At 49.7% G+C, this 16,800-nt stretch overlaps 1 protein-coding gene across 5 annotated transcripts in view; it reads left to right on the forward strand.

Annotated features, from left to right (window-relative positions):
* The first annotated feature begins 14,387 nt into the window (after positions 1-14,387).
* Positions 14,388-16,800, forward strand: part of NAT8L (N-acetyltransferase 8 like) — a 52,252-nt gene continuing 49,839 nt past the window's right edge. For 4 of the 5 annotated variants that reach the window (XR_014157091.1, XR_014157092.1, XR_014157093.1 and 1 more), the window contains exon 1: positions 14,388-15,038. Coding sequence is in view for 2 of the 5 variants with exons in the window: in XM_081864416.1 (XP_081720542.1) it covers positions 14,672-15,038 (367 nt within the window). In the remaining 3 variants the exon portion in view is untranslated. The remainder of the gene's footprint in view (positions 15,039-16,800) is intronic. The other variant, XM_081864415.1, reaches the window with a different exon arrangement.

Genomic DNA, 16,800 nt, shown 5'->3' on the forward strand with positions numbered 1-16,800 from the left:
CGCTCGGAGCTGGACCTCAGTGTCCAGGCTGATCGATGGAGGTGGAGACGCTCCTTCAGGTATACTGAGCTTTCTCTGGTGACCTTCAAAGAAAACCAAACTCAAGGTATGTGCAGGAATCCCTTAAACCAATGGTCCCTTAAACCAATGGTCCACCATCCTTCAGACCATGTGGTGGGCTGGACTATATTTTGAAAAAAAGAAAGAATGAATTCCTATGCCCCACAAATAACCCAAAGATGCATTTTAAATAAAAGGAAACATTCTACTCCTGTAAAAACACGTTGATTCCTGGACCGTCTGCGGGCCAGATTGAGAAGGTGATTGGGCCAGATCCAGCCCCCAGGCCTTAGGTTGCCTAAAGGTAAAGGTAAAGGGACCCCTGACCATTAGGTCCAGTCGTGACCGACTCTGGGGTTGTGGCGCTCATCTTGCTTTATTGGCCGAGGGAGCCGGCGTACAGCTTCCAGGTCATGTGGCCAGCAGGACTAAGCTGCTTCTGGCGAACCAGAGCAGTGCACGGAAACGCCCTTTACCTTCTCGCCAGAGCGGTACCTATTTATCTACTTGCAGTTTGACGTGCTTTCGAACTGCTAGGTTGGCAGTAGCAGGGACTGAGCAACGGGAGCTCACCCCGTCGTGGGGATTCGAACCGCCAACCTTCTGATCGGCAAGCCCTAGGCTCTGTGGTTTAACCCACAGTGCCACCCGCATCCCATAGGTTGCCTACCCCTGCCTTAAACATTTCACTGCTCAGAGAGCGGCATATAACATGTATAAGTTGAAACATTATTAACATTAGAAAACCGTAGCCGTGTTGGTCTGCCATAGTCAAAACAAAACAAATTCCTTCCAGTTCCAGTTACAGATAGGTAGCCGTGTTGGTCTGCCATAGTCAAAACAAAACAAATTCCTGAAGAAGTGTGCATGCACACGAAAGCTCATACCAAGAACTGACTTAGTTGGTCTTTAAGGTGCTACTGGAAGGAATTTGTTTTGATTAGAAAACGTGACATTGCCAGACGGCAACACTGTGATTGATGGGTGATGGCAGGCTTCGTGCTCTAGAGGTGGCCATTAGCTTGCTATTTCTTCTTTTTACTTGTATTGTTTTGGTTTTTACTTTGTGTCATCGGTGCATAAACTGATGACTCCGTTTTGCTCATGCAGTGGGGTCTGGAAATCACCCTTTTCCCTCTCCCTAAAACACAGAGCCACGGGACTTTCTGCTTCTCCTTCTTGAGACTTCATTCCAAACACTGGCATGGCATTTCTTAATCCAATGCTATCATTCTCTCTCTTGGAAGGCAGCAGTGACTGCAACGCCAAACCATGGTTTTGGAAAGGAAGACTCCTCCATGTCTCTGGATCTTATTTCTCCTAGGAAATGAATGCCCCCCTGCTGGTATTCCATATGCCTCTTAGGGGTATCCTCTCGCAGTCCGAAAGCCTGGGGTCTGGGGAATGAGATAGCTCAGCAAAAGTTCAAAAGAAGTCGGGCAGAGAGTTAAAAAACAACAACGACACTCCAAAGCATTGCATATGCTGACACAGGCAGCCCGTGAAAGGTTACCCTTCTCCCAAATGCTGAATGGAAACAAATGGAATGGCAGATGACATTTTTCATTCAAGCCAGTTGACATTCTTCTAGCTATCTCTGTCTTAAATAAAAAGCCAATGCAGGCATATCCCTTTCCCCACAAGGTATCGAGTAGCTCTTGCATTCCAAGGCGTGGTGAAAAGCGCGGCATCGCCCAGCACCACAACTTTGCGGCCAGTCAAAGCTTTTCAACACTTCTAACAATGCACTCGCTGTTCTACACCCACATTCTAGTGGAATAGAAGCCTGGCTTTTGCGAGAGTCCGAAGTCCCTATAATTATGCTATCTGCTGTCCATTTAACTGAAGTGGGTTAATGAGTGAAGAACAATTTGCCCCTGGCTGGGATGTAATTCACATGTTGTCGCCTCCCCCCCCCCCCAAAAAAAACCAACAACATCTGTAATCATGAATGGTGATGGAAAATGTGAATATTTGTAAGCATGAAAGGCTGAATCATAGAATCACAGAGTTAGAAGGAACCATGAGGATCATCTAATCCAACCCTCTGCAAGGTAGTAATATGCAGGGGGATCGAACCTCCAACCTTGGCATTATCAGCACCATGCTCTAACTAACTGAGCTATCCAGGCACAGAGTTGGGTGATAAGCAACTCTGGAAAGCAGCTTCATAAAATCAGAGTTGTAGAGTTGGAAGGGGGCCTGAGGGTCGTCTAATCCAACCCCCTAGAATGCAAGCATCCATGACCTCTGCTTAAAAAGCTCCAAGGAAGGGGAGTCCACAACCTCCCAAGAGAGTCCGTTCCACTGTCAAACAGCTCTGTCAGAAAACTCTTCCTGATATTTAGCCAGAATCTCCTTTCTTGTAACTTGAAGCCATTGGTTAGAGTCCTACCCATCTTGCATGTGACAGCCATTCAGATATTTGAAGATGGCTATCATATCTCCTCTCAGTCTCCTCTTTTCAAGGCTGAACATACCCAGCTCCTTCAACCGTTCCTCATAAGGCTTGGTTTCCAGACCCTTGGTCATCTTGGTTGCCCTCCTCTGCACACGTTCCAGTTTGTCAATATCCTTCTTAAATTGTGGGGCCCAGAACGGGACTGAAGTTGGGGAATTTGCTGGTTTCCTACCCCAAAGATCCCTTACAGGCCATGAAGCATGGTGAGGCAGTTGCCTCAAGGTGGTCTGCTTCGAAAAGCTGGGAGGGGCAGCACATTCAACCTGTGTGGAGGGCACCCTGCATAGCTGTCAACTTACAGATTTGAAAATAAGGGACCGGCAGCCCAGAAAATAAGGGATCAGCAGACAAAATAAGGGACTTTAGTCAACCAGCGGCCAAACGAAGCCTCAAGCGGTGGTTCCCACAGCGCAGCAACCCGGCAAAGGGGATGCAGCAAGGAAAACCACCGTCACCTCTTCGCTGGGAAGCGCTGAGCAAAGGCGAGTCCCTAGGCAATGCGGCCGATTTGATTGGCACAAAGCATGCAAGCTGCGCCCCCCAGTCGTTCTTAGACTCCTTTATGGGTGAGCAACGCAGCCAAGCAACACAGTTGGAGCCTCCCTCCTCCCAAGGTCCAAGAAGTTTTTAAGGTGTGACATCTTAGTGTATTTTTGGTCTTTGTGGAAGCCGCCCAGAGTGGCTGGGGAAACCCAGCCAGATGGGCGAGGTACAAATAATAAATTATTATTATTATTATTATTATTATTATTATTATTATTATTAATTTCTTAAAAAAAACCACCTCAAGGAGGGTGCGAAGCAGGATGGTCTAAACCCCAACAGAGAGGTCTGGAGGGCTGCATTTGGTCTCTGAGCCTGATATTCCCTATCCAGCCCCCTTAACAAACTACAATTCCCGGGGGGGGGGGGACACACCGTTTTCTGGTTCGCCTCAGGCAGCAATATGTCTTGAGATGGCCCTGTGCCTTTTGCACTTTTGCCACAAAACATAGTTTGGCTCTTTTAGGGAAGGGAAATATCGAAATCACACCGCCAGTTGCGTGCATACATAGGAGAGTGAAGAGTAAGATCATTGAGAGGCCGGAATTATGTTTTGTTGAGATTCAGTTAGAGGATGTGACATAAGAGAAGAGATAGTAGAGAGAAAATTAGAGACTAGAGTGCAATTGTGAAACAGAGAGAAGAGAAAGATAAATGTTCAGCACAGATCTTATGAGACAAACCAAAGAATGGTATAAGTCAGAGAACTTTGAAGCAGATTAAGGAGAGAGAATAGATGGGTGGGGTGCAAAGAACAGATTTTGATGAAGAGCAATGACCAAAGAATGAGAAAAGAAAATAATCGAGGGAAAGAGGGGATAAATACTGTAAATGCACATGTAAGAGTTGAACCAAGGATGGACACCTCCCCTGCCGACCCCCCTCAAAAAAACCCCACCCTCAGCTTTTTGCCCATGAAACAGCTAAAGACCAGAGGAAATCAGGCAGACATGGTGTCAGAAAGCAAGAGATCATTGGTGAAGAATATATTTATGGGGTGTGGGAAGGGCAAAATGTAGGTTGAAAAGGGTCTAGGTGGGAGTTGACAGAATTGGATTGTAAACATACTTTTGAGGAGTTTATGCTGCCTTGAGCTCTCTGGAGGAAGGACAAGATAATGAGAGAGATGGAATCAACCGAGGGAAGATAGCTGCAAAGGTAGGCTGGAAACCATAAGGGTGAAGGTAGGTGAAAGCTCATCAGCTGGAGAGTGAATAAAATTTTCATTGGTCTTGGTGGAGGGCAGCAAAGGCAGAAAACTGTGTGCGCAAATTTCTACGACTGGCATAATTTGTACAGGCTGCAGAATTCAGTTTTTCTTAGTGTAAAGGTAAAGGGACCCCTGACCATTAGGTCCAGTCGTCGCCGACTCTGGGGTTGCGGCGCTCATCTCGCTTTATTGGCCGAGGGAGCCGGCCTACAGCTTCCGGGTCATGTGGCCAGCATGACTAAGCCGCTTCTGGCAAACCAGAGCAGCGTATGGAAACCCCGTTTACCTTCCCGCTGGAGTGGTACCTATTTATCTACTTGCACTTTGACATGCTTTCAAACTGCTAGGTTGGCAGGAGCAGGGACCGAGCAACGGGAGCTCATCCCATCATGGGGATTCGAACCGCCGACCTTCTGACTGGCAAGTCCTAGGCTCTGTGATTTAACCCACAGCGCCACCAATTTGGTGCAGAATTACTCAGCATTTTCCCTGCAAGGACAAGGGTAGGGAATAGGACACTCAGGTCAAAGTGGACGTGACTTGAGAAGGCTGGAGAGTCTCCAGGAGATGACGGTTCTGGGGAAAATGACAGTGTGGGAATAAACAAGGCTCCTGTTAACATATAAGGATTGCCTTTACTCCTATCCCTTATTAACAAAAACCTGAGCCAACCAAAGCAGGAGCCAGCATGGTGTAGTGGTTAAGAGCGGTGGACTCGTAATCTGGTGAACCGGGTTCACTTCCCAGCTCCTCCTTGGGCTAGTCACACTTCTCTGAGTGTTTGTTGTGGGGGAGGAAGGGAAAGGAGATTGTTAGCCGCTTTGAAACTCCCTAAGGCATGGGTAGGCAAACTAAGGCCCAGGGGCTGGATCCGGCCCAATCGTCTTCTAAATCCGGCCTGCGGAAGGTCCGGGAATCAGCATGTTTTTACATGAGTTGAATGTGTCCTTTTATTTAAAATGCATCTCTGGGTTATTTGTGGGGCATAGGAATTCGCTCATTCCCCCTCCCCCCCAAAAATAGTCTGGCCCCCCACAAGGTCTGAGGAATAGTAGACCGGCCCCCTGCTGAAAAAGGTTGCTGACCCCTGCCGTAAGGGGAGTGAAAGGCGGGATATCAATTCCAAATTCCTCCTCCTCCTCCTTCTATCCTGCTTCCAAAAGAAACTCTTGCCTCAAATCAGAAGAAGAAGGTCTGTAAGGCTTGTGTTCTCTGTGGGCACTGCTCTCTTAACACTCTTCTGGGTCTGCCATGGGCTCCCTAAAGGGAACCTTAGTCTTAATTTCATAGCAGATGTCCCAAACCAAAGAACACCAAGGAGTTATTAAAGAGGGATATTTGCCCTTCCATCAAAGAGCAGTCCAATCTACACCAGACCAGCCACCAGGCTAGCGTGTGCACAAACTTCCCTCCACCTCAGGAAGTGATAAGAGGACTACACGGATGGTTATCTCACAAAGCTGCATGAGATCTTCAAGACATCTCGTTTCCTGTTTCCAGACTTCTTTGCAACAGTCAAAACTGGGACACACACCTCCGTTGGCTTGGAAGGAATACACTCCCAGAACAACAACTCAGCAACACATTTGATGTCATTGAATTTGATGTCAATAAATCAAAGCCACTTTCAAGGGCTCCATTATATCCTAGTGATAATTATACCAGCAGAATTAAGTGGTAAAACATTGCCAGGGTGGCACTGATGATCAGGGTGGGCTATGGTTATAACTAGAATAGTTTGAAAGGAAGATAAAATAAATGTTTCCATTGATTTGCATAAACTATGCAAATTAAGTAATCTGCAGAACGACGATTATACTGTTTTACAAGCATCAGACCAGGGGAAATAACTGACATGCAATGAAAGGCAAAAAAACTTTGGATGCTGATATTTTGAATTTTTGATAAATTACAACCTGCAAGCACAATGCTCTGTTTACTTAAAAAGTAAACTGGATGAATTCAAAGGCTATATGGGGCTGAAGTCTTAGCAGAAACAGTCTTTAAAAACTTACAACAGAGGCCTGTGGCAACTTAAAAACTAACTAATTTACTGCAGCGTCACACAACCTAGGGCTTGCCGATCAGAAGGTCGGCGGTTCGAATCCCTGCGACGGGGTGAGCTCCCGTTGCTCGGTCCCTGCTCCTGCCAACCTAGCAGTTCGAAAGCAAATCAAAGTGCAAGTAGATAAATAGGTATTGCTCTGGCGGGAAGGTAAACGGTGTTTCTGTGCGCTGCTCTGGTTCACCAGAAGCGGCTTAGTCATGCTGGCCACATGACCCGGAAGCTGTACGCTGGCTCCCTCAGCCAATAAAGCTAGATGAGCATTGCAACCCCAGAGTCGGCCACGACTGGACCTAATGGTCAGGGGTCCCTTTACCTTTAAAAGTTTGCAACGATATATTTGTTAGTCTTTCAGGTGACACAAGACTTTATTGCTTTTGCAGCAACAAACTAATGTGACCATTTCTCACGCTGGTAACTACAGAACTTGCAATACTGTTTTGAAAATCCATACTGTTGGAAAATCCTGCTAGCGTGATCCTAATTTGTTCCTAATCAAGGGGGCTGGAGACAGTCCCAGATTTCAGCCAAAAATAACTCTTATGTATTACATTTATCTTCCAAAGTGGTGTACGCAGTTCCCCTCCTCCCCATTTCATCCTACAACAAGCTTCATGGAGATTCGAACCCAGGTCTCCCAGGTCATAGCCCAACACTCTTAACCATTACACCACACTGGACTTGGATTTCAGGTTATCTGTGTTAAAAAATAAACAGCGAAGAGCTTCCTGCGTTAAAAATAATAATAATCAAGAACTACACCTATTTGTGTCAAGTTTCAGCACCTGCCTCACAGTCTTGCGGTCAGTCACCATATTTTCTTTTTTTATATATAAAAAAAGATCAAGCAGTTAGAACAGCTGCATGCAAGGCGTTCCTTAGGGAATAGTTCTGAATGGCTTTCATTTTTTAAAGAAGTCAACTAAATAGGGATTCATTAGGAATTACTACTGATCCAATTGTTACCGTATTGGCCGAGAGGGCAGATATACCAAGGCTTGAATAAAATATTGGGGGAGGGGGTATGTGTGTGGGATGTGATCCACGAGGAGCAGTCAAGTACAACATTCCTTGTAATGCTAGAGAAGACACGTGGGGGGATGTTTGGTCCAGCCAGTCAAAACTTCCTGTTCCTCCTGGCTGGAACATCCTTCCTTTTGTTGAAATACACATTTTTTTAAAAAACCAGAAGCATTTTTACTTGGTGTTATAGGTCAGGACACTAATAGGCAAGATGTTAAATTGTTTTTATATGCAACAACTGCGGCAAGAGTATTGTTAGCCCAGAAATGGAAACAAGAAGAAATTCCGATGAAATAATAATAATAATAATAATAAATTTTATTTATATCCCGTCCTCCCCAGCCGAAGCCGGGCTCAGGGCGGCTAACAACACTAAAACAGTACAGCATTATAAAACAGTATAAAAATGGATTAAAATGAATTAAAATCAAAATTGATGGCAACCATAAACTAAAGTTTTGTAAAGATTGCCAGAGGAGGGAGTCAGGCTGCGCCCTGACCAAAGGCCAGGTGGAACAGCTCTGTCTTGCAGGCCCTGCGGAAAGATGTCAAGTCCTGCAGGGCCCTTGTCTCTTGTGAGAGAGCGTTCCACCAGGTTGGAGCCGCAGCCGAAAAAGCCCTGGCTCTAGTTGAGGCCAGCCTAACCTCTCTGTGGCTTGGGACCTTCAAGATGTTTTTATTTGAAGATCGTAAGTTCCTCTGTGGGGCATACCAGGAGAGGCGGTCCCGTAGGTACGAGGGCCCTAGGCCGTATAGGGCTTTGAAGGTTAAAACCAGCACCTTAAACCTGATCCTGTACTCCACCGGGAGCCAGTGCAGCTGGTATAGCACCGGATGAATGTGATCTCTAAGCGAAGACCCCGTAAGGAGTCTCGCTGCAGCATTTTGCACCCGCTGGAGTTTCTGGGTCAGTCTCAAGGGCAGCCCCACGTAGAGCGAGTTACAATAATCCAGTCTGGAGGTGACCGTCGCGTGGATCACAGTGGCTAGGTCAGGGCGTGAGAGGTAAGGAGCCAACTGCTTAGCTTGGCGGAGATGAAAGAATGCCGCCTTTGTTATAGCTGCAATCTGCGCCTCCATGGAGAGGGAGGTATCGAAGATTACACCCAAACTCTTAACGGACGGTGCTGGCACTAATTGCACCCCCGCAAGAGATGGGAGTTGCCCCCTCAGCCCCCTGTCGTCCCGTCCCAGCCAGAGGACCTCTGTCTTCGAAGGATTTAACTTCAGCCGGCTCCCACGTAACCATCCAGCCACAGCCTCCAAGCATCTGATCAGTGTGTCTGGGGCAGAGTCCGGGTGGCCGTCCATCAACAGATAGAGTTGGGTGTCATCAGCATACTGATGGCAGCCCAGCCCAAAACTCCGGACAAGCTGGGCGAGGGGGCGCATAAAGATGTTAAAAAGCATTGGGGAGAGTATTGCACCCTGGGGCACACCACACACCAAGGAGTGGCGGGATGACAATTCCCCCCCAAGCGCCACCCTCTGTCCCCGACCGGAGAGAAACGAGCGCAGCCATTGAAGGACTGTGCCCTGGATCCCCACGTCGGCAAGGCGGTGGTCCAGGAGTTCGTGATCGACCATGTCGAAGGCTGCTGACAGGTCTAGAAGAATCAGCAGCCCCGACCCGCCTCGATCCAGCTGCCTGCGGAGATCATCTGTTAGGGCGACCAGAGCCGTCTCAGTCCCATGACCAGCGCGGAAGCCGGACTGGAATGGATCCAGAGCCGATGTTTCATCCAGAAACCTACCAAGCTGTTCAGCAACCGCTCTCTCAATCACCTTACCCAGGAATGGAAGATTCGAAACCGGGCGGTAATTGGATAGATCTAAGGGATCTAATGAAAGAAGAATGGCAGACGAAATTAATGGACTATGCAGAATTGGACAAAATGACAGGAAGGATTTGAAACCTGCGGGACCAGAGATTTACAGAAGATTGGAAGAAGTATATGAATTATTTGAAGAGCAACTGTAATCAACAAATTACGCTAGTAGGACTACAAGAAGTTTTGTAAGGAGAAATATACGAAGTGTTACAAAGTAGAAAAAGATAGAGATATTGAGTTATGAGTTTGAAATGTAATAGGGAAGATAAGAAATGCATTCTGAGAGATTAGATTGGAAAATTTTCAGACAGGATTGATAGAAGTCAAAAATTTGAATAAGATGTAAAAGTGTGTTTAATTACTGTTGAAAATGATATGTTAAAAAAACTAATAAAAAATTATTAAGAAAGGAACATCCTTCCTTTTGCATGTGATAGAAGGTGGGTGTGATTTTACCTGTCCAGGTAACAAAAGGATGAGGGCACGCAGCACTCTCTCTTTTTGGACTTCCTTCTACATTTGACCAGCTTTTTAGCTGGTAATGCTCTGCTTGCTTTTCAGCTAGCAGAAGCACTGGGATTATTCCTCCATATGGGGGTAGACCCACATGTACATATTTGTAACTAAGTCTGCCTTCAGGAATCCAACTGTGAACTGATGTGAGTAAACTTCTTTTATTAACTCTGAATAAGAATGTGGTGTCTTTATTCAAGGGAATTTACCAGGAACTCACAATTCAATCTGAGACAGATTGAACTGTATAATAGTGAGAGGCTCACACGAGCCTGCAACCAGCTACCCACCATGTAAAAGGGGAACACAATCTGCTAAGTAAAGGAACTTGCTAGCGCAAGTTAGGAAGGATATTAATAAACAATATATCCTCTCCTGCCACCCTGAACATCCCCACAGGGGGGCAGATAAGCCCCGCCCTGCATAATCGATCACAAGAAGCGGCGCACTCACATCATTAGCCCATCAACTTTGGGGAGGCCCAGCCCCCTCAAATAATTGACTGGAGGTGGGGTGCTGAAGGGACCTTGGCCCCCTAGGACAGGCATAGGCAAACTCGGGCCTGAACACACTGTGTACTAAAAAAACTCCAAAGCTTGCTTGCAAGCAGATGCGCAGTGGATGTTGCCAAGAGTTGTTTTTTTTTAAATGATATTTATTAAAAGTTTAAAGATTACAGAAAGAAGAAAGAAAAAAAATAGAAAAAAATTAAGCAAAACAAATCAATACATTACAATACACAAAAAACCCAATACATCCAAAACAAAAATAAAAGCAAAAAGAGTTAAAAACACATCCAATTTTTCCATTTCTTTGTCTTTCATTTACTTGTTTCATCGACCTCCTCACACCTCCCTTTTTTGTATTCTAGTTATTAATTATTTCAGCAAATCCATTCTTATCTTAATTTATTTTAACCTTATCTTACCATTAATACCATAAAACTTATTTGTACTTAACTCCTTATATCATTTCTACTAAAGCCATGTAATTTCATTCCAACATTTTTCTAACACTCATTAATTTTACAATATTTCTATAAATAACTCTTAAACTTTTTTCCAATCTTCTTCCACCGTCTCTTCTCCCTGGTCTCGGATTCTGCCAGTCCTTTCTGTCAATTCCATATGGTCCATCAACCTGGTGATCTTCTGTCTGAGGCTCTTAACTCTTTTCCATGTCCCTTCTGCGGATCTTCTTCATATTTATACATACGCTTTATTTTATCTTCTGCTGATCTTGTTCTTAATTTCCTTCCTTTGGCGGATGTTGCCAAGAGTTAAGAGGAAGCTGTTATCCTTACTCTTCCACATCCAAAACATGGTTGTCCAGGTCTGATGGGACAGCGCAAGCATTAGCAAAAGAGAAGCGTAAGAGAAAGAAAGAGATGTGAGTACCGTAGTTGTAGAGTGGTACCTCGGATTAAGAACTTCATTCATTCTGGAGGTCTGTTCTTAACCTGAAACGGTTAAGCAACACTTTAGCTAATGGGGCCTCCTGCTGCTGCAGCGCTGCCAAAGCCCGATTTCTGTTCTCATCCTGAAGCAAAGTTCTAAACCTGAAGCACTATTTCTGGGTTAGCGGAGTCCGTAACCTAAAGCGTCTGTAACCCAAGGTACCACTGTAATCACCAGCCCTTTTTGTTGTTGTTTAGTCGTGTCCGCCTCTTTGTGGCCCCATGGACCAGAGCATGCCAGGCACTCCTGTCTTCCACTGCCTCCTGCAGTTTGGTCAAACTCATGCTGGTAGCTTTGAGAACACTGTCCAACCATCTCGTCCTCTGTCCTCCCCTTCTCCTTGTGCCCTCCATCTTTCCCACCATCAGGGTCTTTTCCAGGGAGTCTTCTCTTCTCATGAGCTGGCCAAAGTCTTGGAGCCTCAGCTTCAGGATCTGTCCTTCCAGTGAGCACTCAGGGCTGATTTCCTTCAGAATGGAGAGGTTTGATCTTCTTGCAGTCCATGGGACTCTCAAGAGTCTCCTCCAGCACCAGAATTCAAAAGCATTTAAGCTCCAATACTTTTGCCACTTTGGAAAGATGGAGGGCACAAGGAGAAGGGGACGACAGAGGACGAGATGGTGGGACAGTGTTCTCGAAGCTACCAGCATGAGTTTGACCAAACTGCGGGAGGCAGGGGAAGACAGGAGTGCCTGGCGTGCTCTGGTCCAGGGGGTCACGAAGAGTCAGACACGACTAAACGACTCAACAACAACAAGCATCTTGACAGCACACCCCCCCAAGGCGCATGCGCCAAGCCCGAAGCCGTCTCGGCCGGCAGGGCGCGGGCGGGGCAGAGAGGGCGCGGCGCCCTCCCCACTCCACGCCCTTTCCCGCTGCACCGCCGCATCCTCTCTAGGCAGGCGGCGGGGCTCGGGACCCCCCCCCACCAAAGCTGCGCATGCGCCTTGGCCTGTCAGCTGCAGGAGGGCGCGGAGACGAGCTGCGATGGGGGGGGGGGGGAGACTCCAGCGCAGCGATACCTGCAGCAGAAATAAAAGCCGGTTCAAGCAGGCGACAGGATGGGCTTCCAGGGGGCTGGGCGTTTTGTCGGACGTGCTCATAGGAACCAGCTCCTAGGGGTCGAGGTCCCTTCGCCCCCCCCCATAAAATATTTGAGGGGGCTGCTAGCCCCTTCCCCCCCAAGTCGATGGGCATCGCCATTCAAGTGGAGCGTCTTGTGGTCGATAGCGCGGGGTGGGGCTTACCTTGCTCAGCCCCCCCCCTATATTTTATTCAAGTTGGCACCCCTGCGTCACCTGGAGTGGTACAGTCCTGGGGAGGGGGGGGCGACGCTTTGCCGCTGGATTTTGCGGCAGAACTAAAGTGGGCCACATACCAGAGGAGGAGGAGGAGGGGGGCGAGGAAGGCGCAGGCAAAGCGGCGGGGAAGAGGAGGCGGCCGGCGGAAGGAGGGGAGAAGAAAGAGACCCTTTCGCCGAGCAGGAAAACGTCGCTGCCTGAGGGAAAGGAGGCGATTCCGCTCGGCCCCCCCCCGCCCTCCATGTACTAAGAGCGGACCGGCCGTCGAGTGTTTTTTCTGCAGCCTCTGAGGGAAAGCAGGCGCGCTGGGGAGGCCGGCGGCCGGTCCGCGTCGCCTCGCTCTCCCCGCGCCCTTTCCACCCCCAGCTCGCCCGCTCGTGGCCCCGCCGCCCACCCACGGGAGCCGAGAAACGGGTTCCCGGGCGAGGAAGAGGAGCCCTTTCTTACTTCGCTCCGGGGAGCGCAAACACGGAAAGGGGAGGCGCGAGCTTCGCGTCCCCGTCCCCCCCCCCCTGTGCCTTTGGGCTCGCCAAGGTCTCGGGCTCTCCAAAAAAGGGGTGACCCGGCGAGGTTTCCGCTGGGAAAGAAAGGCAGCCTTTTTTTAAAATAAAGAAAACAACCCGCCCCCCTCTTTCTGAAGCCGGAGAGGGTCTCCTGGTCTGCCTCTTCCCCGGTTCTCCGCAGCCTTGCGCAGCAGCGGCGAGCCCCGGGGATTTTTGCGCACCAGCGCAGGAAAGCGTTCACAAGCCCCTTTCCGCACTACCGCAGTGGTGAATGACTCATCCAATCACCGCCGAGCAGGAGGAGAGCAGCTGGGATCGGAGTCTCCGTGGAAGAGAATAGGCGATGTCACTTTCACTCGTGGGAACCCCACGGGGGGGGGGTGGGATTCATCATCCCTCAAGAGGGGCGCGGATCCTAAAGGAACCCTTCAGACGAGGATCTCGCGTCTTCTGAAAGGCTGCCATCCCGAAGGCGCGCTCACCTTAGATGGATTGACTTAACCAAGTGGACGCGAAGGGATCCGGGCTAGTCAAGGGCGCGCGCGGGGGAGGGATTTGCTGCATGTGGTGTCTGCCCCAGGGGCAGCTCCAGATGTCGGTAGCGTGGCCGTTGATCAGTGGTGGTGGGCATGTAGTCCCACCAAACGCTGACACCAAACCCTACATACATTAAGCAAAAGAGAAACATCCCGACCCCCCCCCCATCTCCCCCTCCCAATGTCTCAGCAAATGAAACTGATTTGTAAAAATGTTACACGGAAAAAATACGAGAGACATTACGCATACTTCTGTAAAACAAGAAAATCTTTAATAATAATAATAATAATAAAGAAATAGTCCCACCACATCTGGAGACCACCACTATCCGCTCTGGGGCTACCGCAAATGTATCTTCTATATCCCCACGGCAGGAAATTAATTCAAAGCAAAAAAATTGCAAAAAAAGAAAAATAAGGCTGCGGATCTGATTTATATCTGAAGTGTGCATTCGAATGAATTGTCTCCCCCTCGTGCACAGCAACCAAAAGTCGCGCCTGTATATGTGTACGCGCTGAAATGAAGAATGCAGTTCGTTTGCAGCATTCTGTTCCTCGATTCCCTTTTCCCTTGCTCGAGTGTCGTTTTAAGTGGAAACACGGCAAGCTGCTGGAAGTTTGCAGCCCCCTCGACCCGCCCCCCGAGCTTTCCCCCCTTCCCCACCCTAGCAAGCGAAGTCAGTCGCCTTCTTCTCCCCCAGCGAGGCGCCACATCTAACAGTTTGGCACAGGATTTCTGTAAGGCTCAGCAGGAAACTCGGAGCGCTGAAAGGTGACATCAAAGGGGGGGGGGGCGCAACGAAGCCTGTAGTAATTTGCCACCAAGAGCACCGGGAGAGGAGGCGTTTCCCCCCACCTGCCACGCCCCCGAAAGCAACAACCAATGGGGAAAGGGCGCTAGGACCGGGGGGGGGGGAAGGACCCCCTTGCAAGCGGCAATCGGCTCTGCTGCATTATAAATACTTCTCCAAAATGCGGCGGAGCTCCTTTTTCCCTTCGCCACCGCCGCCTCCGCACCATTAAAGAAAAAAAGCTGCGATCGTAGAGCAGCCTCTTGGCAGGCAAGCTTCTCCCCCCCTTTTTTCTCCCCCCTTTTCCTTTTCTCCCCCCCCCACCCCATCCGACATTTCCTAAGCCCCCCTTTCCCCCCCTCCTCGGCCGGTTTGCATGCATTGTCTGTCTCCCAAAATGGTTTGTGAGACTAAGATAGTGGCGGAAGATCATGACTCGATTTCAGGAGCCAAAAAGGAGAGCTTGCTGGTCTCCTCGTCCGCTCAGATGTGGCCTTCCTCGCGGGCCGGATCCGGAGCGCCCGCCGCGGGGCCGCAGCTGCAGCCGCAGCCTCCGCCGCCGAGCCCCGCGCCCGACGGCGAGGACCAGAAAAAGGGCGTCTGCATCAGGGAGTTTCACCCTTCCGAGCAGGAAGCGGCGCGCCGCATCTTCTACGAGGGCATCATGGAGAGGATCCCCAACACCGCCTTCCGAGGGCTCAAAGACCAGCCCTGGACGCAGATGGTCTACGGGACAATGGCCGGTAAGCGCGATCGCGGTTGCGGACACGGGGGGGTGGGAAAGAACCGGAAGCGATCGCCTTAACTCCCCCCCCCCAACGCATCTCCCGGTGCACAGCAGGGAGGATCGGGGGAGCCTGGATGCGCCTTCGCGATACAGGAGGCGGCGGATGCTCCGTTCGCCGCAGCACCGACGGCGCGCCCGGCTGCATCTCCCTCGCCGAGCCGGAGCGCGCAGCAGACGCGCGCGAGAGAGGGAAGGGGGCCCTCTGCGGGCCGGAGATGGGGCGCCTTTCCGGGCCAAGCGAAGCCGGCCTGATCGCCTCCAGATCGGGGGCTAGGCTCCCCCCAGCGCCGGGCACGTCTCCTCCGCAAGGTCCCCCCTGCGGAAGATGCGCGCCTTCCTCTTTACGCCAGCGATTTGGAGTCACTCCGCAGCAGGGAAACTTGGGCGAAGGGCCCTTTGCGCGAGTTTCCTGCGGCTCGGCGCAGAACTCGGATTTCGCAAGTCCTTGCACCTTTAGACCTCGCGGGGCAGCGTTCACACGTGACGCGCGCCAGGGGAGCGTGGCCACTTTCAATCAGCGGACGGGCGAGCCTGCCTCGCTGCGTTTGGGGGGAGGGGGCAGCATGTCTGAAGAGCAGAGCAGCTGCCGGGCAGAGGGAGCTGCCTTGTGTCTAGGAGTCTCGCATTTCCCAGGGACGTGGCTGGAGGCTGCAGACAGGGTCAGCCAAGCGGGGACTGTCGCAGGTTTCGCTTGGCGGAGGTGCAAAGTTGGCAAGCGGCCTCCGGGGGAGGAAGCTCCTGCAGCCGAGAGCATGCAAGCACTGCGGCCCCGAGTTAGCTTTTGCAATCGGAGCCAAATCCATGCACATTCCATTCTGGCAGGTGTGCTCAAACCATTCTGGCAGGTGTGCTCAAACCGCTACATACAGCACACGCATCTTGTGGCAGGGAGGGGAGCTCTTCGGCTGTGCATGCCTCCTTTACATGTGCTCTGTGCATGCCTCCTATGGCAGGCGCCTCCCCCAGCTGGTGCAAGAGCTCAGAGAGAGGTGCTTTTTCAGCATAGACCTGAGAGGACACGCTACCAGCCACACCAGGATGCCTGGACCACGATATCTTGCCTGGCTAACTAGCCGTTATAAATTTCCATAGTGATCACTCAAAGTGTTATATGACCAGCAAGGCCAAGCGCTTGCTTGTTAAACAGATCAACCGTGCCCTGTTAAAGCTTATGCACAAAAACTGCAGCAAGCACTAATTATCGTTGACTATTCCAGACAGTTTATCCTCCCCTCCATGCCACCTGATTATGAACAGCAAATGAGATTGGGTTGCTCATTTCCTTAGAAAATCCAGCCTTGCACGTTATAATTTGCAGGAAAGATCTTGAGAAATGGGACCTTCATGGTCCCATTCTGTAGGAGCTTTGGTGCAGTCGCCCCCCCCCCCCAGTTGTGGATTAGCGTCCAGAACTTACTGGTTGCATTTTCAGTCTTTATTTTTCCCTCCGTTCTACCAGCAATCTTGCCTGCTTTTAATTTTAATAGACATATTTTTTTTAAAAGGAAAACTGAAGTTTGTAGCAAATGGCAAAACTGCTCTGAGGACTGTGGAGAATTTGTGATTGCACAGCTACCAGCCATTTGGCACTGACTTCCGCTTCAAATTGGCAGAAAAGGTTTTCTCTGACCAAGGAGGGGAGGTAACATTTGACAACACTGTTGTGAGGGGGAATTTCAGAACGGATCTACCCCGGCTCCGGTGCATTCAATTCTGGG

The sequence above is a fragment of the Podarcis erhardii genome (genome assembly GCF_964252035.2).
Source record: "Podarcis erhardii genome assembly, chromosome: 5".
NCBI classification, from domain to species: domain Eukaryota; kingdom Metazoa; phylum Chordata; class Lepidosauria; order Squamata; family Lacertidae; genus Podarcis; species Podarcis erhardii.